At 33.7% G+C, this 17,951-nt stretch overlaps 2 protein-coding genes across 7 annotated transcripts; both read left to right on the top strand.

Annotated features, from left to right (window-relative positions):
* The first annotated feature begins 2,512 nt into the window (after positions 1 to 2,512).
* On the top strand, positions 2,513 to 4,124 carry LOC125205591 (expansin-A1-like). Its single transcript, XM_048104629.1, has 3 exons — positions 2,513 to 2,698; positions 2,770 to 3,082; positions 3,411 to 4,124. The coding sequence occupies exons 1-3, from the start codon at positions 2,572 to 2,574 to the stop codon at positions 3,715 to 3,717; spliced, it is 747 nt and encodes a 248-aa protein (XP_047960586.1). The 5' UTR covers positions 2,513 to 2,571; the 3' UTR covers positions 3,718 to 4,124.
* Positions 4,125 to 8,479: 4,355 nt separating this feature from the next.
* LOC125203262 (transcription termination factor MTEF1, chloroplastic-like) lies at positions 8,480 to 11,851 on the top strand. Of its 6 annotated transcripts, none has more exons than XM_048101569.1 (2): positions 8,480 to 9,348; positions 11,262 to 11,851. In XM_048101569.1, exon 1 carries the CDS (start codon positions 8,485 to 8,487, stop codon positions 9,340 to 9,342), a length of 858 nt encoding a protein of 285 aa, XP_047957526.1. In that variant the 5' UTR covers positions 8,480 to 8,484; the 3' UTR covers positions 9,343 to 9,348; positions 11,262 to 11,851. The 6 variants fall into 6 exon arrangements, with proteins under 6 accessions (XP_047957526.1, XP_047957530.1, XP_047957527.1 ...); XM_048101573.1 differs by lacking the exon at positions 11,262 to 11,851 and adding an exon at positions 10,805 to 11,045; XM_048101570.1 differs by lacking the exon at positions 11,262 to 11,851 and adding an exon at positions 10,042 to 10,793.
* The last annotated feature ends 6,100 nt before the right edge of the window (positions 11,852 to 17,951 follow it).

The following is a 17,951-nucleotide window of genomic DNA, read 5'->3' as shown; positions in this document are numbered from 1 at the left end:
CACGACTAGTAACTATTCACGATAGATTGTTCGCATCGATTTAAGTTTAGAATTTTTAATATTACTTCTACAAGGTACCAACTGAACGATATTTTATAATCTAAGGTATGCTAATTGGTCTGCAATATTGAAGAACAATTTGTTTGTTCAATTATTCTCCAAACAGCAAAAAACATGTTTTTTCTGTTTATACCCTAGCATTAGCCTCAAAATCATGAATTTTTGTCGAATTCTTGTATCTTCAATGAACTTTTAAATTGGATGAAAAAGTTATGAAGGTTGATGTTGTTGTAGTTATTTCCCACGTTTTAAAATTATGACCAAATCAAAATTGAGGCAATAAAATTATAAAAGAGGGAAAATCCAACTTGTGAGGACTCGCAACGACAGTGAATGATATTGTGTATGTTTTTTAGTCATTTGGTAAAACATGAATATAAGTGAATGTTGAATTAAAAAATAAATAAAATTAAAAGGTAATCTAAAATTATAGAGTTGTCATTTCAGATTGTTCTAAGTTCTAACATATGGGCTGGTGTTATTTGTGTAATTTACTTAGTGACCAACGCATTATTAATCGAATTAATTAACTAAATTATATCTGTGATGAGTGTAAGTTTATTCAAGGTTGTGTGATACGAGAGGTAATTTATGCGGAAAAAAAGTAAGAATGTAGGAGAATTGAGAAAAAAAGAATAAAAAGATAATAAATATGCCACCAAATAAGGAGAAAATGATTTGCTTAATTCCTATTATAGGTAGATGGAAAGATTACTAATTTAAGCTATATATAATAAGTAATAACAATGCACAGATTAATGTAGTTTAATACACCCGAATTAAAATAAACCAATAATTTGGGGAGGGACCAAAAAAATAAAATATAAACGAATCGAGTTGTGAATATCGGCGTAATAATCTATACTACTATAAATTGGAGATTAGCTTAATAGCATTTGCTTGGACCCCTTTCACTAGGATGACTTTGAGGCTTTGAGCCCTAATGCCCTATGGCACTAAATGTATATTCTCATGCATTTGTAATTAAGAGTATTTAACTTAACTTGAAATGAGGGCTCTTATTTTAATTTGTATAGCTTCTCCCATATAGCTCTCTTAAAACGGTTTTACGGTCCACATTAACGATCAAACAGTACGATTGAAGACGAATAAAAAAACTCAAGTCCATCTTAATCTTCCCTATTATACGTAATTACGTACTTCTTCTAATTATAGTTATACACTTAACAATCGAGTTTGGACATACTACAATTTTTCATCATTTTTATCTTTGCTATGATAAATTTAAATATAATACTTATATTGCAAAGTTTTTGTTATGGTTAACCGTTATCAATTAAAAAAAACTGCACTATTAACCTTTCTATGCTCTTACCCTACTAGTTAATTAGTAATACAATATACATAGCATTTCCTATATACACAAAGAAAAATTAATATCCCTTTGTCATGCCACTAATCATGGCAAGCAGTTAACCAACTTTCGAAATTTCAAAGGGACAAGGTGTATCAAATTTCCAAAATTTTGAAAGAAACAATCTAGGTGACATTTCACACTGCCACTATTTTTCTTATTTTGTAGTACTACAAAGCAGCATAAGATATCAAATTAAAAGCATCTGACTAAAAATATTTGACTGTAAGCCAAATCTATGTGCAAACGCAATGCAAATTTCTAGTCTAAAAAAGAGGCTGAAAAATATTGCTATCAAATTACTACTCCTATATTAAATAAGGAGGACAAGGGAGGATAACTAGATAAGTATACATATGAAGAGAAGAAAATTCTGCACCGCTACGAAAACCAAAAGTAAATTAAACCTATACCAATTTTTAGTATTTCCAAGTAATTAATTTGTAAATAATAGTAAATTGAATTCACATTTTAGGAAAGTCCAGAAATCAATTTTTTCAAAACAAAAAGAAATTTATCAAACCAAAGGAGAGAAAAGACAAGATAGAAAATGCAGCTTGAGGCATATTGTCTTTTTGCTATGCACATGCTACGAATTGATAGATTTTAATCCTAGTAAGCGAAATTAAATCAAGAGGAAAGGAAATCGGTGGATTCCCACTTGGAATTTCGTAATTCTTGTCCTATTTCTCAGTGTATGTTTTAGTATTTATTTCATTTATATAATTTATTTCAGTTATAATTGTCACGCGCAATCGATACTTGAATATTATATAGAATTGAAAAATATATAATTATGTCCCTTCAATTTTCGAATTCTGGATCCGTTATATGGAGCAAAAGAAGGAAATGGGTAATGGTGGCGGGAGCTGAACTTATGTATTTTCATGTTACTTTACACAGAACTTATATATTGGTGATTAAAGGGGCAGAAAAGAAATTTGGAGTGGGAGGGGGAGTGAAAAGACGATTTTGGGGTAGGAGTTGGGTGGTTTAAGCCCCCAACAGTATATGGTCCCCACAGCAGTTGCAGTTTAGAAGCACTTTACCCCTATTTATATCGCCACTCTCCCCTCCCATTTTCCTCAACTTCAACTTCAACTTCAACTTCCACCTCTCTCTCCAGAAATCAATCAATGCCTCTGCTCGGGTTCTTCATTGCCGGATTTCTGGCAATGGCGTCGGCTGCCAATGCCTACGGCGGTGGCTGGGCTAACGCCCATGCAACCTTCTACGGAGGAAGCGACGCTTCTGGAACAATGGGTATGTTTTTCATACATTAATTTCATTTTAATTTGAATTTTTGTGAGCTGAGCCCGAATTTGTGGGAACAGGCGGCGCCTGTGGGTACGGGAATCTGTACAGCCAGGGCTACGGTACAAACACTGCAGCGCTGAGTACTGCTCTCTTCAACAACGGCCTGAGCTGCGGTTCCTGCTACGAGATCCGGTGCGCCGGCGACAGGCGCTCCTGCTTGCCAGGTTCCATTCTGGTCACGGCCACCAATTTCTGCCCCCCTAACAACGCCCTACCCAACAATGCCGGCGGCTGGTGCAACCCTCCCCTCCACCACTTCGACCTCTCTCAGCCCGTCTTCCAACACATTGCTCAGTACCGCGCCGGCATTGTCCCCGTCGCTTACCGCCGGTAACATTTTTTTCCTTTTTATTTTTATTTTATAATTAATTGATTTCTCCTTTAATTGCGTCTTGCTTTTTTGGTCACGTTAATGGCTTGATGTGAAACACTGGAATATTACTCGAGTTTCCAATAATTTTAACAGAAATTGTGGAGTTTGTTAGGAACCAATTAAGTTTTTACATGTAGGCCCCTCAGATGTATGGAAATACTAAATTTACTCAACTGCCCATGTGACAAAGTACTAGGACTAGTATAATTATTTTATTTGAAATTGAGATTGAAATTGAAACAATAGTTTTATTTACAATTTTGTACATGGTGTTAAATGTTGCAGGGTAGCATGCCGTAGAAGGGGTGGAATTAGGTTCACCATCAATGGGCACTCCTTCTTCAACCTAGTGCTCATCACCAACGTCGGCGGTGCCGGGGACGTGCACTCGGTGTCGGTCAAGGGGTCGAGGACCGGGTGGCAGGCGATGTCGAGGAACTGGGGCCAGAACTGGCAGAGCAACAGCAACCTCAACGGCCAGAGCCTCTCCTTCAAGGTCACCACCAGCGACGGCCGCACCCTCATCTCTAACAACGCGGCTCCTGCCGGGTGGTCCTTCGGCCAGACCTACTCCGGGGCTCAGTTCCGTTGAATTGAATTATCTATGAATTTTATATTTATAATATATGGTCACACCTAAGTTAGGTTGCTAGTGTTATTATAAGATAAGGTAGTAGCGTGAGTAGAAAAAAGAAATAGAAGGGGCTAATTTTAAATGGTCCTTGTCTTTTTGGGGTTGAAATGGGAATCACGAATGTGTGGGGGTGGGATTCTCTTTCTTGCTCTTGACTTGAGGCTATTGTTTTGGGAATTTTATTTTTATTTTTTAAAATTTTGCTAACTTGATGGGAACTATTTTACTGTCGCTTGAGAGGCAGAAGATGGCTGAGGTGGATATATTACCACCCGCTTCCTATTCAAGGCTTATATTACTATTTTTGTCCTGTTTTGAAGATCAATATGTAATTAAATTTTAATGAAATGGCTTGTTTCTTGTTACACCTCTCTTGTTTATTTTTAATTGTTGAATTTTATTTGAACGACCTATTTTGAAAATGATAAAATAATGAGTGAATTCAATACTTATTTTGATTTTGGAGGCTCTTTACTGTGGTGTAGGTACAATTAATTGAGCTTTTATTGGGCTTGGACCTAAAACTACATTAACATTATAGGCCCAACTTTGCCTGGCTATAGTGTCGGCACCCTGTTTAGCCAAAAAAACAGGTTATCAATTGAAATTAATGTAATTACAGAAATGAAAAGACCATCAAGCACTACAATTTATGGGAAGATTTGCATCAATGAATAATAGGGTTATGCAAATTTATATAATACTCCAACATAAAGACTATGGAATTTGGTTTCACCAATGCTGAATATTTCTCCAAAATTAGTAGTACTACTCGTAAAGATAACCTGTTCATTCATCTTTTGTAGATTGATTTGCGATCTAAGTTTCAAATCCATTGCTCATGAAATACATTGCTCCTCCATCCCACCGTAAACAATTCATATTTCATTCCACAGTCATTTCCATTAACCTGACACTTTACTTCCTTTTATTTTTTTCTTTCTTTCTACTTTATTCTTTCTTTATTTCCCTACCCTATTCTCTATTTTACTTTATTTTTTCTCCACTTAAATCTTCTAACATCATTTTCTTAAATCTAGTGTCCAAAAGAAAGACAAGATGTATTTTTTATTTGATGATTTTTCAAGAGAAATACACAGTGTTTCATAACAAATTCAAGTATTTCATTAGAAATTAATTTATACTCGGGGACAAAATGAGGTAATACTTCACCTATAGCCCAGCTTGTTACGTCTGAACATTTTCTCCTGAAATTTTATTCAACAACTTTGCCTTTTAGACATAACAATCTTTCATATTTAGAGATTTTATTACTCTGAGTTAAATTTTCCAAAAAAAACTAGATCTAACAAGTTCACCAAAACTAAATGATTAATTAATTAAAGTTAGTGAAATACCTGGTCTTGGATATACGAATACCATTCTTTGGACAAAATGATCACCTAGTCAAACAGAATCTTCTGTTAAATAGGAATAATATAATTTTCCTTGTATTTCCCAAACACTAGACTACATGAGTTTTGAACATTATTTAAGGTTGAACAAATGTTGAATTCTTAAAAACATTATAGTATAAGTATTAAATAAACACTAAAAAAAAACTTACTTCCTCCGTCCCAAGTTACTTGAGTCGTATTCCTTTTTAGATTGTCCCAAGTTACTTGAGACATTTCTCTTTTTGGCTAAAAATAAAACATCTAATCAGATCTATTTTATTATTTCTTTTACTTTAATCTCTCTTCTTTCTCTTATTTTATTCCCTTCTCTACTTTATTTAACTCAATAAACATAACTTTCTTAAATCCCGTGCCGAAAAGAAATGCCTCAAATAATGTGGGACGAAGGGAGTATCATTTAGGACACAAATATTAAGTTACAATTATTAGAGTTTGAGTTTTTTAAAATATAATTTAGGACACAATAGAAAGTGTCTCTAAATTGAGACAAATTATCTTATTCTTTTGCTCATTTAAAACGTTTCTATTTTTGTCCCCTAACTTTAGATTTTTTTTAAAAATAAACTTCTATAAGTAACAACTGATGTCAACTTGGCACCTCATACAATAATATCTAAACTCTTTGCCGCTAGGACAAAGGCTTTGGATGTGTCCCCTAACATTAGTTGGGACACTAACAATTGCCGCTAAAGAGATGATTATGTCGCCTTGGCGGCTCCCCACATTCCGGCCCGACATCATGTGATGGTGTTCAATCAGGGTACACAGTAGCTCGTTAAGAGGGAGGCCTTAACCCACTGGCTGCCAAAAGCTCATCTCCCAAGACCTCACATTTGTACCTGAGAGATGAAAGCAAATACACGACGATAGTAAGATTTAAACTCAGGCTCATTGCAGCAAGATCTTCCCCTCCATTGCCAACTGCGCCGCTCCTGCGGACTAGTTGGAACACTAACAATAAGAACACTTAATAAAGCTTTGGTGATATAATTAGACACACAAACTAGTGTACCTAATAGAATTAAAAATGTCCTTAAATGTATTTTTTGTTGTAGTGAAATTGGACCATCTTTAACCAGACCAAGTACGATTTGTACTCGGATTCACCTTACTATATTAATCTAAGCTTACATCCATCGCTAATAATTGGTATAAATATACACTATCGATTTCATAAATTCGTGGTCAATTATATTCAAAAGAAACATCAATTCATTGCAATTCCAATTAAGATAAGAATTTCATGAACCAAGAACTATTTTACATTTGTACGTATAATTGTCAAACACACACCCCAAACCAGAACTCTTTATCAGACATATTTATCATATGAGTTGATGTTGATGGTGGGTACAATCAAATTCGTGTTGTGACTATCGAAATTTGAATAAAATTTGGTATTAATTGGTAGCCATATGGGTCGAAATTCGAGACCATGACCAGCCACAACGTGTTCTCATTACAGATAGATACCAATGTATCAATATGATCACTCTTTGGCCTTATTTACTTTAATAATTGTTTCACTTTGCATAATGTACGTGAAAATCATATACTAACAAAATTTAATTTGACATTGCTACCATGTATTGCCTCGTTGGTATGAATTGCGTATACTTTTCATTCGCGTTTTCTATTAAGTATGCTTCTTTGGCGATTGCAATTTTTAAACTAACTGTTTAGTAACTGCAAAAACACAAAAAAAGGAGATTGATTATAGATTTGATCGTGTATGTGTGGGCTAATTTGGACAGTGACACCTACATGTGGCTAAAATATGCATCTCATGTCCACCACATAAATAATTTGGCTAAAATACAAAAACAAGAAAGAAAAGTGAAAACGCGTGGAATTCTATTTCTTATCTTTATTTAAAAAGTTTCTTTCTTATATTTCTTTGAGATTTGTCCAAAATTATTTAATTTTAGCAATTTTTTATTTTGTATACTCCCTCCATCAACAATTATAAGTCCACATTTCACATGACACAAATTTTAGAAAATACTTATAATAGAAAGTGAGTGGGAAAAAGGCTAATGAAATGTGAGTTCTACTATTGTATACCTAAGAGTCACATTTGACGTGAGCACAGATTTTAAGACATGTAAAAAATAGTGGATTGAAAAAGTTAATGAAATATGAAGTCCACTTTTTTATATTGATGGTTTTTTAATATAATGTAAATGAACTGAGTTAGTGGAATGTGAAACCTAATGGTAAAAGTGAAATGTGACTTTTATTGTGAGACATAAGGAATATTAATTTTATAATGAAATGTGATTAAGGTAAAGTTGGTTGAATATAGAGGTCTAATACTAAAAATGGTAAAAAGTAAATAAGATTTTTATTGATGGAAGGAAGAAAGTAGCAAAATGAGATGTTTGGTGATGAGGGAGTACTTGATTTTAAATCAGATAAAATAAAAGTACTCTCCCATTTCAATTAAGTTGAGCTATAATTTTTGCGCATGAAGATTAAGAAATTGTGTTGAAAAATTAGAGAGATAATAATTTAGTTGAGATGAACTATGGAGGGAGTAGTTATTTGTATTTGCTGTCCCAGACGGTTACTAGTTCTTAATAAGAAAAGAGCTTGAGTGAAATGGGTGAAAGGTAATGAGTAATGAGCAGCATTCAACACCTTGGAAAGTGAAATCCATAAAAAAGGTGAAGTCAAATGAATGCGTAGTCTTCAACTCTGAGCCATGCCTCTATCGACTCTCGAGCCCCGCGACTCGCTAAAATCTAAACTTTCTCCTATTCTTCTCACACCTATGCTTAATTATGATATTCCTTTTGTCCATATTGTATATATAATTTCTTTTTTATTATTTGGACTTAGTGAAAAAAGAATAAATAGAGATATTGATATTCATATATTAGAAAATGTGTCCATCAGAATGAGATATCTAAAATAAAAATATGCAACCAACTTTTGAGGTAGCATAAATCAAAGTGGAGCGATGATAAAAATGGTGAGCATATAGAGATAAGTAAAATAAAAATGTTGGAATAATTTATTTCGTTAGCAACTCCAAATTCCAAAACAAGCAATGAGAATTATCCTCCTCATTTAAATTCACGAACTATAGATGAAATAAGGCCCATAGCCCACTTAATTAAGCCCATCTATCATTTTTACTAATCAGCCTCTCTTTTTTGTCAATTAAAAATTAATGTAACATATCAATTTAAAGGCCCATTTTGTTCCAACTGGTTTAGTAATATTATAGGCCCAATCCGTAAGCTATCTTTTATTTGAATGTTCGAATTAAAAAAAGAAGAAGCCATTTTCGCTGAAAATGATAATGCAAATCGCCATCCTTCCAAAACTTAAAAATACCCAAAATAACCTCAAAACCCTGCTTCCCACCACCGCCGTCGCCGCCGACCCCGGCTTGAGGTTCCGACAGAAGGTACGATACCTCCAATTCCTGAGAGTAAATCCCACAAAAGCCCTCCACAAAAATCCTAATCTCCGTTCTGCCCCTATTTCCACTCTCCTCTCCGTCACCCAATGCCTCTCATCCATGGGCGTCGAGCTCGCCTCTGCCGGCCGCATTCTCGACATGTACCCGCAGCTTCTCACCGCCGATCCTTACGCGGATATATACCCAATTTTCGATTTTCTAATCAACGTTGTCCGAATTCCATTTCCCGATATCAGGAAGGCGATAATTCGTTGCCCTAGGCTCCTTGTTTCCGATCCGGATACTCAATTGAGACCGGCGTTTCAATTCCTGACTGAATTGGGGTTTTCGGGATCAAATGAATTGACCGCTCAGACCACGATGTTGCTGGTTTCTAGCGTCGAGTTTACTTTGAAGCCCAAGATTGATTTTTTGGTGGGGCTAGGGTTTGCGTATGATGAAGTAAGGAATATGGTGCTGAGGTCGCCGGGGCTGTTGACATTTAGTGTGGAGAGTAATTACGTGCCCAAGGTGGAGTATTTCTTGAAGGAAATGAATGGGGATTTGGTGGAAATTAAGCGTTTTCCGCAGTATTTTTCGTTTAGCTTGGAGAGGAAGATTAAGCCGCGCCACAGGCTTTTGATGGAGCATGGATTTTCTATGCCGTTGTCGGATATGTTGAAGGTTAGTGATGGGGAGTTCAATGCGCTGTTGATTGAGAGGCGACTGCAGATGGTGGAATCAAGATCATCCTAGCTTTATGTAAGTTGCCACTCTTTTCACATTTGTATATGATATGATTGTTTTGGGGTTGATTATTTAACTCTTTATAGATGAAAAATGTCAATTCTTGTTAATTTTTGCTATGTGTCCAGAGCTTTAGCCTCACATACTGAATTTAAAATTCCACAAGTTTGGTTATTGTGTTGTCCTTCATGTTTATGTTATAGTATATGCATTGGTTGGGACTAGGGAGTGTTGAATTTTACTGTTTTCACGATGAGTTTGTTTACATACTACTTTGCATCTTGCTGTATTCGTTGGTGATTTGTTGTCTCTAATGCAGCAAGTGTGAGATATAGTATTGGATGTAGGATTGTACCAATTTGAATGTAGTGATTCCTGTCTTGGTGGTGTAATTTGTATACACTCTGATTCGGGCTGATGAAGCTATAGATTGTACTTTGTAGTGTGTTGCCAACTAAAACGCACATCGGAATATATCTCTTGCTTGGTATTCTCTTCCTTATTATCTTGTCATTTTTAAGTAAACAATCCCAGTCTTGATTTCTCCGGTTCTGGAGGCTTAACCCTAGCAGCTATTGTAAGACATGTTTGCCTGCTTGATAACCGTCTAACAAAGTGGGGATGAGCAGATGTCGGTGTGTGAGCACCCACTCTCCAGCCTTTGCTCTAATAAATTCAATTCAACTTCTTTGGTGTGGTAACCTTCAGGTGATTGGAAAATGGAGAGACTTGATGTAGATCAACTGATAACTTCTGGAAATCTTAATAACCTTGAGTCCACTTTACTTCATTTTTATCCCATTCCACATGCTCTAGTTTCTCATGGCATGATGGCAATAGGTTCAAATAAATCCTTTTTCATGTTACAAACGCAGAATGTAAGAATATATCAAGTGATGTTGCGTACTATCCCTCTTCATTTTATAAACCCTTGTTCTGAATTGTAACAATCCAATTAATTCTGAAGTTTAAAGCTCATAAAAATGTGGACTGAAGTTTAACTTGCCCTAAAAAATGGATAGTTTGTCTTAAGGCAACAGATAAACATAAACACCTACTAATAAATTCTCAAGTTAAGAATCTTTGATAGTATTTAGTGTTTTGGTTTACACTTACTCACATCCCATAGTAGACTTTGGTTGTAAAAGCACCACTGTACAAAATGCATAAAGCTCCTTGAAAGCTTGACATTGCCTCTTCCTCTTTAAAATGCATTCAGCTACAGCCCCTACATGCTGTGAAGCTGCCTAGTCAATACTATAATTGGCACATTTCACAATTCTGTTTGAAAAGTTTTTTTTACTCCATATACTATTATAATGAATGTATTAGTTCCAATAAATTTGTAAATGTGATGTGCTTGAAGATAAGATGATAGTATAACAGAATTCAGAAGGCTATAATGCTGTAAAAGAGTCAGGCTTTATTTATTGCTGTACAAGATGTTTAATCACTTTGCTGCATGAATCAGATTTTCAGTTACTGTGGGCATTGTGCCACCTCTTCTCCTCTGAGATACTGATAATTGTTAATTGATTCAATCTCATTGGATTTCTGCACATATACTACTATTCATTACAAGTAAATGGGATTCAGTCCCATGGTAGGTTGTTGATGATTACCAATGTTGTAATTGTGTGATGCTACTTTGGCCATATTATTGGTGGCCATAAAGTGTGTAAAGAATAAAAATTGAAGTTAGTGGAAATGGAGTCAACACATATACATTTGAAGAAATAGAATGTTATTTCTTGCTAAAATACATCAACTATATTGTTTGTTACTAATATTGGGAATGTTTTATTAGTTTGGGTTGATGGATAAATCTGTTTTCTTGTTGCAAATAGTCGCATTAATTATTTTATCAGAAGAATATAGTAAAACGGAATCCATAGACACCAACCAAGTAACCCACTTCATCTATGCAGAGGGGATACAACATAATTTCATGACACTAGACATCTTTCGAATTCTTTAATGAATGGCACGATCACAAAATGGACAAGTTGAGAATCCCAGAAACATGAATGCGACTGTGAATCGCTATCAAAGGGAAGCATTCCCACAACACACACAAGTTATGTGGTCCAAAAACGACAGCTAAAATGCCAAAAAAAGCCACTGGTATCTCCATCCAATGAATAAAGAGAGTGTCATGGGGATGTTTTCAGAGACTTCTAATGCTTGCCATTGCCAAGTCTTGGCTCTTAAAGTGCAGATAATTGGAAAAACTTCTTGAAATCTTTCTCTGTATCCCATTCAACATCATCTCTTTTTTCATGGCAATAGTTCAAATGAGGATGCATCAAGTAATGCTGCCTATGCTCTCCCTCTTTTCTCAATTGTAATGGTCCAGTTACTCCTCAAGTTTCGACTTCAACTTGCCTTCTAAAATTGGTACTCCGTTTGTCTTAGGCTACAAACGAACATTTAAAAAAACCTGAATAAATTATGAAATAATTTTACCTTATAAATGTGTTCTGCCCAACTATGTCATGTAATCGTCTACTAATAAATTCACTCTGTTTGATATTTTGCTATACTCTTAGACTATGGACTGCTGTGGCGCTTAAACGTCATGAACACAAAGATATTAACACACACATGCGTGCTTGAGCACGCATTCGTGGGCCAATCATATGGCAACATGTGTACTTGCTTTAATTTATTTTCAATTTTATAATCTGATTTTTTTTTCATCTATAGATTTACACATTTTTCACACCTTCACATTCTTCCTTTTTTTTCACTTGCACTATGGCTTTGTAACTAGGCGGTCGGGTATAACTGAACAAGTTGATGTCCTACTTAAATTATAGTATAATTATTTTAGCTATGTAGTACTAATGTTTTGATCATTACAAGTATGCGCTTTTAATAATTTTTGTTTATAATTAAGCAAATTTAATTCGAGTTTTATAAGCATGAAAGAAATTAAAATAAGAAATACTCCTACTGGAGTAGTAATAACCATTGTAGTGAATAGTGTTGAATGGAAAGTGAATAGTGTAGTGCTCAAGGATCAATTATAGTATTTGATGACAGACTTCCGTTGTAAAAGCAGTACTGTACAAGATGTATAAAGGGTTGATGACATTCCTGTATATCAATTCATTCAGCTAAAGCCCCTACAAGCTATGAAATTGCCTAGTCAATACTATAATTGGCATTTTCACATTTCCGTTGGAAAAGTTGTTTTCCCCATTTATTAGTAGTAATTGCATTAGTAATTGAAAAATAAGAAGATAACAGAATTGAGATGGCTATATTTCAATAGAAAGAGTCAGGCTTTTTACCTGTATCAGTTACTGTGGGCATTGTGCCACTCTAAAAGATAATTGATTTGATGTTATTGGAACTCCACACAACACAAACATAAACACATAAACACATGTGTAGTAAATTTAAGTCCATCCAGCTAGTAGTAGTATGTTGTAATTTTGGGTTCAATAATTCTAATAGAAACAATAATAATGGGGTTGTCTGTATGAATAAGAGTTTCAGGTTGAGTGTTGCAGAAGGCTGTCATGCCAAATGCTGAGATCATGGGATGTGTTTACATCTTTGGTTTTTAGTAAAAAAAATGAATGAATACTGAATGGGGAGAGGAGGAGGACAGTAGAGTAGTAGGGTTTCAGTAGGCAATGCTTAAATGGGAATGCTTAAAATCTGCAGCTCCAATGGCAACAAAGGACAAAGCCTTCACTTAGTTTGGCAGGTTTAAGATACGTTATCATGGAATCTCTCATCCCAATACATTAATCTCTATTATAAAGTGAAATACCAAGAATGCCCTTGTCAGTACTTTCTGAATGCAATTATGCAAGTAAGAGCAGCAGCAGCACCTGCAACAATATTGGGGCTTCATCTCACTCGTTACCATCTCTCTGCCATTTCATTGGAAACGCCAACACCCAACTTCACCTCTACCAACATTTATTTCTTCTTCACCTCTTCACATTTTTACTCCATGTCACACACAATAAGAATTCTGTTTTGCTATTTTGGTCCTATTTCACAATAAGAGTCCTATTTCACTTTTACCATAAATGATAAATAGGTATCACGTCACACCAACTTATTATACTCACATTTTATTAGGTATAAAACTAATATATATAAGTTGACACATATTCCACCAACTTATTCAACCCATTTTTCTTTACATTTCTTAAAACTCGTGCAATAAACAAATATGACTCCTATTGCGGGATGAGAGGAGTGTTTTTTTACTACTCCTCCCTCCGTCCCACCAAAAAATGACCTATTTTTCTTTCTGATTTGTTCAAATTAAGATGACTCATTATTAAAAATAGACATACATTTAACTCTATTTAATCTCACCTCTCTTACTTTATTATCTCAAACTCAACGCACAAAGTTAATTTTCATAAAATCCTGTGCCGACCAAGGATGAGTCGTCTTCCATTATCTTTTCCATTCATTTTTCTTAGTTTTTCTCACATCTCTCATATTTTACCAATTGCACGTTAAAATTCGTATCATTTACAAGTTTGTCTGTTTCTGGGGATGGATGAAGTATTAATAAATATTATTGCAATTCCATATCTTACTAGGGTGAACTACATTTTTGGTACATAAATTTAGAATTCGTATTAAATTCGGTTACTCAAACTTTTAATATATCCTCACATGTCGTTAGACTTTGATGTCCTGGATGAAATTTTTATACATTTTGGAATTTTTTTGTGTCCAAAATACCCTCTAGCCCTTAGGGATATTTTAGTCTATGTGTAATGACAAACAAATGACGATTTTCTACACGCTCTCAATTTTTATGAGGATTTTCCAATTTTATTTTTATGATTTATAGTACACAAATTTTATATTTTCTCCATTCCATTATAAATGATTTTTTCATTTTATGTTATTCCATTTTAAGTGATTGGTTTTGTAATTTAATTATTTTTCTTCGTTTTACTTTATTATCTCTTTTTTATTTGATTATGTCTAAGTATTTCATTCGTTTGAATAAATTCTACCCAAATGGCAGTGATTTATTTTGAAATATTTAGAGTGATGTCAGCTTCCAATTGCTTTTTGATATGTTTTGTTTTATAATTCTTGATATGGTTGGCTGTGGCCTGTGTATCCACCATTGTACTCTATGTCAGCTGCCTGTGCAGGTTTTTGGCTATGTTGGTAGTATCACTACCAGATTTACTTTCTTTCCTTTTATAAATTAGATCGTGTGTGTTTGTGTGATTTTGAAACTACTTTTAGTTGGATGTTTAACATCAAAATGCTTATATACCAAATATTTAGTTAAGAAGATTACAGCCATTTAAAGAAACAAGAAGTTTGGAAGATCAAATTCTGCCCCCAATTGATTTCTTAAATAAACGACAGATAATTTACATATTGACTAATCCTATAATATAGTACACAATTTAACCTTCGACATTTGCACCGGCCACCAAGCTTGAACTATATTTTGATGTATTTTTAGGTACAATTAACTCTCCCTAATGTAATTCTAAACATCAATGCCTCATTACCAGATAGTAGTATTTTTTTTTCAAAAAAAATTAAATTTTGTATCTTATGATTATTATTACTATCAATTAACAATTTAATCAAAAAATTATTATTTTCATTACACCAATAATTAATTATAGTTAACTAATTAATATAAGTTCAGAATCATAATAATTTCGTTTGATGTTTTCAAATACAGTATATATAAGTAATCGGTTACTAATCATGTTTATAGGAATATTATTCTATAATTATATTAATTTTTTCGATAACTAATCGGGTCCTAAGGGTTTAACTGTACCTAATTAAATAAATTAAGGATTTAGAGATGTTCTAATGTGTGATCATTGAGGGTGTTTTTTTTTTACCCTTTTCTCAAAATTATTTTTTTACAGGTGAAGACTAATAATTTGTATACATGTACTCCGTATGTTATACTCTATACAACAAACCCATCTATACAATTTAGCTATTTTAATTTTTAAACATTTCACTAATAGACGTCCTGTTTATGTCCTAACGAGTTTCTATAAGTTACTATTTTCTACTATTTATCCATCTCATTCTATAGCTGATCATAAATCATACCATGTGCTACATTTATTAGTTATTACTCCATTCGTTCCACAGTAATAGAGGTATTTCATTTTGCGTACTCATTTTGAAAAAATAATTATAAATAGTTAAAGTGGAGAAAAAAATAAAATAAGAGAGAATATTGTAGATAAAACTCTTCTCTACATTATTTTCTCTCTTACTTTACTCTCTCTCCACTTTAACTATTTAATATTATTTTTTCAAAACGAGTGTAAAAAATGAAATGTCTCTATTACTGTGGAACGGAGGAAGTACTACATATCTAGATACGCATATTTTATGGCATCTAGCAATAGTTATCTGGGTTGATAAACTCACATCCCTACTCCAGCCTTCAAAGTAAACTTAGAATAAAGTAATGCAAAACTTAACCCAATAGAGGCAATAGTGAAATTTAAATCTACCATTATTTTATTTTAGGGAACATTCTCAACGTACTAGGCCATCCAAAAAGGTGTAATGATGTCATTTAACTTGCATTTTATCGTTTTGTTATCAAACATGCATCGGTAATTTGGCTCAATGGGAATTTAAAAAGGAAAGAAATCGTGGAATACAAGTTCTGATTTTGTCGAAGTTAATAAATGGTTGAAAGGGAACAATGAATTTAATGAGGAAAGGATTGTGGCCAACAATAATCGTATTCACAATGTCATCCTTGTGCACTTTTTCAGAGAGTTCAGGCCTTTAATGTAAGATTTCTTAAGGGTTTCTAAAATTAATCCATTTAGAAATTAAACTCTTTTTTTGGAGAAGTAAGAGAAGGGGTGAGATTTAATCTATAGAGGTACCTCTCTGGAGAGAAGACTTACACTGCTTCAATGTTCCCGAAGGAATATCAAGAGAAGCATTTACAAAACTTATCATCCATTTGAATAAGCAATCAAAATGCAAACTACTCACGTCCTCCAAGAAAAATAGTCTTATTTAACCAAAATTATTCTCATTTCTACATATGAAATTCTCCTAATAATTTTTATCTTTCTTCCTTCAACTTTGTCAATTATGCATTAAAACTCGTGTCGTTCACAAATAAAACTATGTTTCACGAATGGAGAAGTTAGTAAATATATAGGAGGGTCCACATGTGACCACAAAATTGATGGCTTCAATTTATAATTTGAATCTTTAATTCAAAATCCATTATTTGATTATATAAAATGGATAAACCATAATGCAACAATAGCCCTTACAATGGAATTTCGAACACACATCTCCATCTTATAAGGGAAAGAACTCACCCTATGGAGGCTATACAACTCAAAACATTCTACTTAAAATAAACCCTAAAAATCCTATTTATTGAGGAGGGAAATAACACATCAAAAAGAGCACTTTCTAACTTAAAAGTTTCTTCTGCATCTCACACGATCTGGTATGAGTCGGATAGGGTTCTTTGGTCCTTTGGTCGGAGGTGCTCAAGGTTTCAATTAGTCGAATAGGGTCCTTTGGTCCCTTTGAGAGCCTTTTCTTGAACCGAAACTCCATTCTCCCTCAATCATCGGGCACAGGATATGGCATTGCGCGCGATGGCGAACTTATGTGTTCGCATTACATACACTCATGCTAACAACTCAAAATGTATTAAAAAGTAGTAGTACTAATATATAAAAACGTAATGTATATAAATAAATTTTTTTAAAATATTCAATTAAAAATCCATGTAAATTTTTGGTTGATTTTTTTGACATTCCAAATAAAAAAATTTGAACATAAAACAGTATAAGTCTATATCAATTACTTAATTAGTTATGTCGAGCAAAAGATTTACCATATAATTAGAATATTATGGCTTTGAATTCAATTTATAAAATTTCTATCCCAACACAATTCCAATTTCATGATATTAATCGAATCCTTATCGTGAGATCAAAAGAATTCATTTCTAAAAAAATTAGAAAACGGGTTATGTTTTAATTAATAGTTTGGAGTCATGATTAATACAGAAATTGCGGTAAAATTTCTGGTCACACAATGTAAATATACATGTAGTCACCAACCTAATTTAAGAACATGACATATATATAATAATAAAGTCAATCGTACAATATTTTACGGTTGTACTCTGGTTTGTGTCTTAAATGCAACTATGGTGCCTAATTAATTACCGCAACACACGGACATGGTACCATTCACTCTAGATTAATTTGGCAAAATTTTGTATATAATCAATAATCATGAGTGTCACGGGCCATAATCACATAAAAGGAATATCCGAATGTACTTAGTCCGTAATTAGTAGTAATTAAGTAACAACATAATTAGGTAGTCGGTTAAAATTAGTGAATAAATTTTATTGAACTTGACCCTGCAAGTGTAAGGTGACAAGAACACTTTCCCACTTGTGCCTGCACCATTTGGACAAATTTAACTGATTTTCATGCTTCATATCTAACTTCACATTTCTTGTTTGGTTGTGCCCCGGAATTTCATCATAAATACTACTCCTACATGTATGTATTAATGCATGTATGTATATATGTTGATGTAATTGTCTGGTAGTGACTGAAAGAGGTGGGAAC

Source organism: Salvia hispanica, chromosome 2 (genome assembly GCF_023119035.1).
Source record: "Salvia hispanica cultivar TCC Black 2014 chromosome 2, UniMelb_Shisp_WGS_1.0, whole genome shotgun sequence".
In the NCBI taxonomy this organism is placed as follows: Eukaryota; Viridiplantae; Streptophyta; class Magnoliopsida; order Lamiales; family Lamiaceae; genus Salvia; species Salvia hispanica.
Note: the sequence above shows the minus strand (reverse complement) of the source record. Positions and strands in the feature narration are given on the sequence as shown.

What these genes read in the sequence shown, in the direction of transcription:
- LOC125205591 (XM_048104629.1), top strand. Translation starts at nt 2,572, where the DNA reads ATGCCTCTGCTCGGGTTCTTCATTGCCGGATTTCTGGCAATGGCGTCG. An exon ending in CGACGCTTCTGGAACAATGG is followed by an intron (nt 2,699 to 2,769) that starts GTATGTTTTTCA and finishes TTGTGGGAACAG; the next exon opens with GCGGCGCCTGTGGGTACGGG. An exon ending in GTCCCCGTCGCTTACCGCCG is followed by an intron (nt 3,083 to 3,410) that starts GTAACATTTTTT and finishes TAAATGTTGCAG; the next exon opens with GGTAGCATGCCGTAGAAGGG.
- LOC125203262 (XM_048101569.1), top strand. Translation starts at nt 8,485, where the DNA reads ATGCAAATCGCCATCCTTCCAAAACTTAAAAATACCCAAAATAACCTC.